Source organism: Watersipora subatra, chromosome 9 (assembly GCF_963576615.1).
Source record: "Watersipora subatra chromosome 9, tzWatSuba1.1, whole genome shotgun sequence".
Classification (NCBI taxonomy): domain Eukaryota; kingdom Metazoa; phylum Bryozoa; class Gymnolaemata; order Cheilostomatida; family Watersiporidae; genus Watersipora; species Watersipora subatra.
In genome coordinates this window covers 62,273,904-62,283,099 of record NC_088716.1, presented here as the reverse complement: position 1 = coordinate 62,283,099, position 9,196 = coordinate 62,273,904, and the positions used below count along the sequence as shown (strand labels likewise).

The 9,196-nt window shown below is 36.5% G+C and overlaps 1 protein-coding gene across 3 annotated transcripts; it reads right to left on the bottom strand.

The window, feature by feature from the left end:
- Window positions 1-2,229: 2,229 nt before the first annotated feature.
- Window positions 2,230-5,178, bottom strand: LOC137404284 (uncharacterized). 3 transcript variants are annotated; one of them, XM_068090470.1, is made up of 5 exons: window positions 5,056-5,178; window positions 4,375-4,611; window positions 3,387-3,474; window positions 2,772-2,828; window positions 2,230-2,439 (listed from the first exon to the last, which is right to left on the bottom strand). In XM_068090470.1, exons 1-4 carry the CDS (start codon window positions 5,113-5,115, stop codon window positions 2,773-2,775), a joined length of 441 nt encoding a protein of 146 aa, XP_067946571.1. In that variant the 5' UTR covers window positions 5,116-5,178; the 3' UTR covers window positions 2,230-2,439; window position 2,772. The 3 variants fall into 3 exon arrangements, 2 of the variants coding, with proteins under 2 accessions (XP_067946571.1, XP_067946570.1); XR_010979659.1 differs by having other exon boundaries at window positions 2,772-3,474; XM_068090469.1 differs by having other exon boundaries at window positions 2,230-3,474.
- Window positions 5,179-9,196: the final 4,018 nt, after the last annotated feature.

Here is a 9,196-nt window from a genome sequence, read left to right as displayed (position 1 = left end):
TTTTTCAGTTTTGCCCTACCAGCAAATGTTGGGCGGTGCCAGTTTTTGAACTAAAACCAGCATTTACAAGATGATAAAAAACTTAAATATTGTAGGCTATCTCTTCATTCTATATGAGTTATGATCTTGCATTACAATTAAAGCTCATCCTAATCAAATTAATCTGTAATTAATCATTTGCGCATGGATTACATTGTTATTTACTCCTGGATAGTTTAAGCAGGGCTTTCTAAACTTTTTAAAAATGTGAGTAAAACTAATTCTTGTTGAGCTCCTTTAGAATCAGTTTCTATTAAAACTACTATTAACGCAAAAGAATAGCCCTTTATTACCACCAGGTTCGACGCGATAACAAAGTTGTGTTGATAAAGTTGTAATCTTATGATTACCTACATCGGCAGCATTTTAGATTACTTTTTATAATCTTTATTTTGCTGTATATGAAAGCTTATGTACTTTCTTATGGCTAAATCTATATACATGTATATAAGTCTCAAAGTTTGTGTGTCTGTATGTGTGTCCATCGGTTTGTTCGGCTATAGCTACTAAAATCTTGGACTAAAAAGCTCGCTGCATGCTGGGGTTTGCCGTTTCATCTCCATCATAGAGATTGCAACCACAATCTCTATGATGGAGATGAAACCACGCATTTATCTATTGAGCTATACAGTCCTTAGCATTTTATCCCTCTTATCATAATATGATAAGAGGGATAGAATAAGAGCTATAGCCAGTATATTATACCGTAGGCACACGCTAAATGTGCACTTTTGATTATTAACTAAAATTACCTTTTCTTTTGTTGCTTTTTGAAATGATGTGAAAACTAATTTTTTGCTCGTATTAGGCCTACCTATTTTTTTAATTTGTAATTTTCAAATGTGCCGTTTCAATTTCAAATGTGCTGTTTTACTTCTATTTCCAGTTTTTCATAAGGTTTTATTGCTAAATCAGTAAAGGCTAGTACTTTTCACGCAGACAATTGTAGTATCTCGAGTACGAATAGCTTCTACATTCTCTCTCCATTCGGTCAAACAAAGACAGTCTGATTTCTCATTTTTACATTTGTACCAGTATCGGGAGATACCAGTATCATCGTATTGAAAGTTTGGATGGATAGCTTCTACTGGAACAGTAACCTTTTTTATACACACACTTTTATGCACGAATTGTTATTATTAATTCAACATATTCAGGATTTTTATTTTGTTTTCTCATCTGATATTAATTGTATCATTACCAAATCATCTTTTATTGTTTTTGTAGCAAAACAGACTTAATTTAGCTATTACTTGCTAATTGTTTCACATTTAAATTTAAATAAACACGTTTACAGTTGTTTTATTTTATTTCTTAATTTATTTGACCTGCCCAAAACATTTTCTTTGTGATATGAATTTTGAAATTTACAGTTGTTTGACAAAGCTTGAAAACCTCTACTGTTGTTTTGTTTTTTCTATTAATTTATTTAAACTGCACAAAAGCCTTTTCTCATGATATGAAGTTTGAAAGTTAGAATGTTGTTATATGTTAAATAGAAATAACTTTTCTGTGCAAACTTTTATTACCCAGGCAACGCCGGACATTTAGTAGTGTTAATATATAGTAGGACTATTTATGTTCATTTTCAGTAAAAAATTGAATAAAATTTTATTAAATATACACTAATTGCACTAAGAAAACAAAGTTTATTTTAGTTATATTGGAAATATATCTGCTTTAGCAAAGATTTAAAAAATCAACAAAACAACTTGGAAATTATATCTTATGGAAGTGTACAAATAAATGCATTGTTAAGAATTTCATTTTGTTAATTAATTTTCTGCTAGCATTCATTTTATTTCAGTTTAAATTATTTTGTAATTTCAATCACAGCTCAAAACTAAATGGAACTGAGTGTTTTTGGTTGCTGCTTGTAATAAGTTCCGTGGGAGGAGAATACAAGAACTAAGAGATCAAAAGTTCATAACTACTGTAGATCTGAATACTGATTTTATCCTCAACAACAAATCCCAGTTACTCGGGACAACGAAAGATAAAATGGCTGGGTCTGAGAATTTTGTGAGAGACAAATGCTGATAGAATTATGTTAGTTTTCTAAACTATAGATAGCACCAGCAACTACAATGCGGAGCTGGTAAAAATTGTGGCTATCTACATGTATTCCGACTCTTTGAAATCTTATGCAGAAGATTGGAATCTTTAACAAACATGAATACAACCTGTATCTCAACGAAACACAACATTTTTATTTTATAAATAAGGCAAACAACATTTAGTTTATAAAAATAAATATAGATTGTTGGGAAATGATTTGTTGTTCATGGGGTGCTTCGATTTGAGTATTTTAATAGTTTCCAGCAGACTAGCGTGTCAGTTCTAAGCCTGCCATGAATTCTTGCACCCCTCAATGGTTAGCTTCAATACGAGTCACTTGGACTGAAACAGAAAAAGAAAGAATAAGAATGTTTAATTATTGTATTTACTGTAATATTTTTTTATAAAAGAACTATTCAGTTTTCTAGTTCATTGCTAGTCTAATACATATAAATTACAATAAATATATAATGTATTAAATTGAATTTTATAATATAAAAATCATACCACCGCAAATTTGGTCTACTAGATGTAACAATTTGCATTTTTGTATGAAAATTATTGAGAAGCATAATAGTTTAATCACAGCTGTTAGTCATGCAGTCTGTCAACTATAAAAGGAGGGCGTGGAAGGCAGAGTGCTATAATAACTGTGTGATATTGTAGGCTTGTACCTTAGTTAAACACAATGTCAAGTCTGCTGCTTCCCGTCTCGACAGCGGTAGGTGCCTCTAAAATATAAGTAATAAGAAGTATCAGCATGCAGTCCTGATAGCAGCCACCTTCCAACTGTTGCCAGCTATCGCATTGAACATTTATCAAGATAATGTTAACTGAGCTGAACAGCTTTAAGAGAAGTGCTGAGATTGCTCTAGCCAGGGGTATGATTAAATATCCTCGTGTTCCTCAGTGGAAGTGATTCAGCTATTGGTGCTAGTGTGAGTCTGGCGCAAGGCTGTGTGAAATGATGCAGTTATGGCACCGAACGTTTAGGCCATCAGGAAGCCAACACTGGTCATGCCTATAGATTACTCACAATCAAGAAACTGTCGAAATTACTGGAAGTGGTTTTTCTTCGTGTGAAATACTGGCTGACAAATATTAGATGAAACCAAACGTAACACAAAAAACCTGAAGCGAAAGAAAATGAATCTCCTTGCATAACATTCTTTAGAGGATTTGGGTCATGAGTCAACATGAGGTCAACAGTGTCCAAAATTAAACCTCTTGTTCTTTGTTTCTGGTGTAAGAGAAGGAAATTGTTACAGAACAACTGTATACACTCTCACCTGTCGGAGATGGTGTCGTCTGATGTGAATCCACCGATATCGCCCCTTCTTCTAGGTTGATTGTGAGGGTACCTTGAGCTCCAATATTCTGTAAGTATTTAGCAACATTTTATCTTACGGACAAGGAGTATCACGGGTTGACAGATGTCATCAGCAGCCAGTTTTCAGCGAATTATTCCAGGAAGTGGTATTAGTTGTCTTGTTCTCAAATTTAATATGGTTATTTAGTACTGGTAGATTAACTAAACATCATACTACTTATGTTGCCATACTCACAGCAGCCTCAGAAACAGCAAATCAAAAGTAATTTTACTCCAACTTATCCTAAATATGTAGACTAAGAAAACCTCTAATTGTAGAGTAGTTCAAAATGGCAACACAGAAGATTTTTACCTACGAACAAATCATAACAGAATATTGAAAGACACCCTGAACATAAATTGCTGTGTCATCACTGCTGGTTTGATCAAATACTCGCACTGGTGGATATGAACTAGTTCACATGTTTTGAAATCACTTTGCTTTACTAAAATTAATACTTATAGTAGCAGATAGAACTAGTAAGCAAATCTAAGAATACCAACCAGTCATTTTTTCTACAATTATTTTTAGAGGCAAGAAATGACTCTACAATTTATAATCTAAAATGATATTAATATAATCTTAACAGCTGATAAAATATCTACTTCTTATCTACTTCATATCTATCTCCTATATACTTCATAAATCTTTTTATGTACACTAAATGTCTATGGTTAGCTCACACGTCTATTCTGTCGTGGTCATCTACACTATCAATGACAGTCTTTTATAATGATATATGGCTACTTTATCAACTACCTTGTAAACTACAGATATTTTTATTCAAATGATTCAGTTTCTGCGTGACAGTAAATAATACTGTTGGACAAGGATTTCTGTTGCTATTTTAACAAGATAGGAGCTACACCGTCTAGCATAGCATAAACTTTGTATATACAGCACTTACAGGCTTTGCTAGAAGTGCTCGTAGCTTGGCAATATCTAGTTGAAGTTTTAGGAGAGGCTGGTCAGCTGGTGCAGGCGTTGTAACGGGGTTGTCCGATCCTTGACCCGAAGTGCTTCCATATCTTGGTACCAGACTAGCGTGACTCGAATCACTCGCAGCTTGTTGCAATCCATTGCTTGACTCGTAGTTTGTCGTTGGCTCTGTCGGTCGCTTCAAGGCATCAAGGTCGAGAGTAAACTGCGGATAAAAAGTGTTACAGTCAGTTATGTCAGTTACAGTCAGTTACGTCAGATGTTATCATCTTATAAACACTAGTTTCAGTTCGAAAACTGGTATCATGCCATATTTGCTAGTACAGCAAATCTGAAGAGAAACATGAAAAATCATCACCTTCATCACCTCAGTTGTATCAATTTTACTCAGGAATGCAAATGTAGAGAAATTAGGGTTAAATATACCAGAGAACGGATAACTTTGCTCAGTAAATAAATTATAACTGACTATGAGAACAGTAAATAAAATATATTGTATGAACAAATAGAACTCTGCTACAGCCCATCAGAGGTTACTCCAAGAACTCTGAGGAACAACCTAAAGCAGGTGCCACCGAATACTCAGTTCCTTGCAAGATGCACCTTCCTACACCGAAGGCTAGAGACTAGAGATAGCTTATAAACTCACTGGTAGGAAGCTGGCTGATGCTATAGAGATGAGTGCAGCTAGAGCTATTGTCCTCAACATTCTGGAGTTTATCTTGAACTAATCCTGCGCGGCAACACTGGTAAATCAACTTACTGAGATCTTAGAGATTTAAGGTTGATGAAAAATTCCAAGGATTTTTATATCGAGTGGACAAGAGATTCAGAGTTACGGTTCACCACACACACACACATACATACGTGCTACTCATAGCACCAGAGTACACCATTCACCAATAATAGCTTTTGGTAACGTCATATCATAATGATAATATGTAGAACTATATATATATAGTTTGTTATGTGTACAAACATTATATATAACAAGTTATATCTAATGTTACCTAATAACATTATATGTTGATACACATATTTTCAAGATCAAATGTGGAAAACAAAAAGGTTATGCCTTTTCTTGGAACGATATCAGCGCTCAGTAGACTACACTCATCAGGCTGCCAGTGTATAGAGCTTAGATATTGTCTCAGGAACTAAATATTGTAGAGTCTAAATTACCCATTCAACATAAAGTATCGATGGATGGCAGTAATTGTGTTACTATTCTATGAGCTAATCTGCAAAGGTAACAGCCATCTGTGTCGAATTTACCACAACGGCAGCCCACCTGATCTGGGTAGTAGGTGTAAGGAGAGCCATTTAGCGTTCATTGCTGACACATTATCGTGAACCTTTATATAATCTCCCACATTATATCGCCAGTGTTTAAAAACATCAACAAAATGTTCAGCATTTAAAAGCCACATTAAAACAAATTGGTTTGAAGCAAAAATATTGAGACTTGAGAGAAAGAAATGGTCAAGGATAGATATCTGTGCAAAGTTGACTTTCCATGAACCAAATAGTTGACATCATAATTTGCGACGTGAAAGTATGAAGAATGCTAGGACTGCCCACCATTGTTACCAGCAAGATCCTGACAGGACGAGCTCAGTGCTCATATGTTACCTCTGCCAAATGCTCCAGGCAGATACCCCTGTCAGATACCAGTGTCTGATGTCTCTGCCAGCTACCGCTGCTAGATACCTCAGCCAGTTACCTCTGCCTGATAACCCTGCCAGTTACTACTATTAAATACCTCTGCTAGATACTACTATAGAAAGCTAAATGATTACATTATTAAAATAATTCTACAACAAACAAAATTTCACAATCTCTAATGTTTACATTTTTAGTCTATGAAGTGGGGTTATTACTTCGGCTAGTGGGCTAACTTGGAGCTATATGATTGGCTAATCTTGCTCTGCTTTGAGATGTCTTTTGCATAGATGGCTCTGTATGACGTTCACGCCATGGGTGTGCCTACCTCTAGCAGTTGTGGAAGGATAACAGATGGCTGGTTGAGCTTGCATGTGAAACCGCAAGGACGACTCAACCTGTCGTGTCAAAAACTAGATGTATGAACTGACAGGTACAGTTGAGTACATGGCTGTACCTCCAATCTCTGAGTAGGTAGTAAAATGCCACAGCTAATAATATATTAGACAACATCAGTTACCAAAATAGCTAATCACTGGTTCAACAGTTTATGGTGCGCCATTCTAAACAATTGTATATACATGTATTTACTAACCCACTTCCTGTTGTTTGTGCTTCAGCACGTAGGCAAATATCAGAATCGCCACTTGCTCATTCCAATATCAATTTACATACATGCGAATCCTAAACACATTATAAAGACTAAGTGTATACATATACGGTATATTCATAGTGCTTATGATAATTCCCTTCCCGAATAGACCAGGAGTGACTTAAAGCGTTACTGTTAGAATTTCCTCGCGTGTCAAGTTATGCTATTATCACAACTAGTTTTTAACTTGCTACAAGACTGTGATAGCCTTTGATGAGTGTCCAAAGCACCCATAGCAAGCAGACTAATTCAGTTATATATTATTTATAGCTATTAAATAACTGTTTTATCGCCTAACCTACCAGAGTTGCAGTAGCACAGGCATGCACATTCCACCTACGGCTAACTCTAATACAACTATCATACGGCTGGTTAATTTATGGTGAGACCAGCCCATAAATTTTCAGCAGCCATACTGAAAATAGAGCAAGGATTAACTGAAGCGCATGCTTCATCGTACATTTTAATACAGGAATATTTTCATCCAATATAAAGCTGCCAAACCAAATCATCCAACCTTCCACTAAGCATCATTTAAAGAAAATATACGGCCATATTACTGTTGTAATGTTACAGTAAGCCCAATATCTTTAACAGAAATCTTGCAAGTTAGTTTTAGATCTGTAAACCTAAAAATTTGTTTTTAGATTTTAGTAGCAAATTCATTTGTGTTACAATGTGATTATAATGCGGCTTACAGCTTGTGTTGGGTTGTTGAAACTATGGTTCTATCAGTAATCTACTGTCTACGATACAGGTTTGATCGAGAAATGGTCAATACATTGAGATATCAATAAAAATATAGCCATGGACCGACATTGTATCAGCAAAATTAACTGAAAAAACATGTGTAGATCAATACAATTTGAAAGGTCAATTCTGTCAGGAAAATATTTTACATGGAAGAAATCCAATCCTAAAAGATCAGTCCGACTGTAGCAGAAAATAGCCGTGACGTCACAAAAACAATAAATTTGGCAAGCAAGACACACAAGTGGACACACAAGGCTGAGTTATGTATTGTTGCTACTTGACACGCCCGTTTTGTGACAGCTACAATTATTAGTGAATGAGAGATTGTGGATTAGAGTATGGAGAGTCACTCTTGTGAAGTGATAAACCAACTGACAAATATCACAACTTTACATTTTACCAAAATCCATCTTTCAGAAGCCGATCATATTTTATTGGTAAATAATGGCTAATAATAGGAGCACTCAACAGTGGCTAACAGGGGGAGTACTCAACAGTGGCTAACAGGGAGAGCACTCAACAGTGGCTAACAGGGGGAGTACTCAACAGTGACTAACAGGGGGAGTACTCAACAGTGGCTAACAGGGAGAGCACTCAACAGTGGCTAACAGGGGGAGTACTCAACGGTGGCTAACAGGGGGAGTACTCAACAGTGGCTAACATGGGGAGTACTCAACAGTGGCTAACAGGGGGAGTACTCAACGGTGACTAACAGGGGGAGTACTCAACAGTGGCTAACAGGGGGAGTACTCAACGGTGGCTAACAGGGGGAGTACTCAACAGTGACTAACAGGGGGAGTACTCAACAGTGGCTAACAGGGGGAGTACTCAACGGTGGCTAACAGGGGGAGTACTCAACAGTGGCTAACAGGGGGAGTACTCAACAGTGGCTAACAGGGAGAGCACTCAACAGTGGCTAACAGGGGGAGTACTCAACGGTGGCTGACAGGGGGAGTACTCAACAGTGGCTAACATGGGGAGTACTCAACAGTGGCTAACAGGGGGAGTACTCAACGGTGACTAACAGGGGGAGTACTCAACAGTGGCTAACAGGGGGAGTACTCAACGGTGGCTAACAGGGGGAGTACTAAGCAGTGGCTAACAGGGAGAGTACTCAATAGGCGAATTAGAGAATTTACAGCAAACCAGGTGATTGTTATATTTTTTAAAAGAGACGGAGGAAAAAGAGCAGCAAGACTCACACAGCATGGCTATCATGTACTAAGTTTCTCAGTTTACAGCAAGTTACATTACCTTGCTCACTAAATACTTCACTAAGAAACTTTACATGTAGTATCATTAATTAAACTACTAGCCGCGTGCCCGGCATTGCAAGAGTAATAGAATAGCTACCTAATGACTGAGTAACTTATCTGGAAAACTAGATTTTTACTAAAATATTTACTAAAACGATGCCCATGTTTTGGGCCGGCTGAACAATCGTTACGCGTAACGGTCGACAGTGCTAGCAAGCGCTTCAAGCAAGAGTGTCTTAACCAATGTAATGACTATTTGACCAATGAATCTATTGTATTCTGTGTAGCTAATTGGTTAAGTTTGCTGCCTCTAGATCTGGAGGTCTGAGATCAAATCCAGTGCAGTGCGGATTTTTCATTGTTAGATTTTAAATGCTAAAACTAAACACATGGTTCGACAAAAAGGTAAAAAGAGAAATACTGAGAAATATAGACTTAGATCAAAAAATTATTCCAACTTTCTAAAG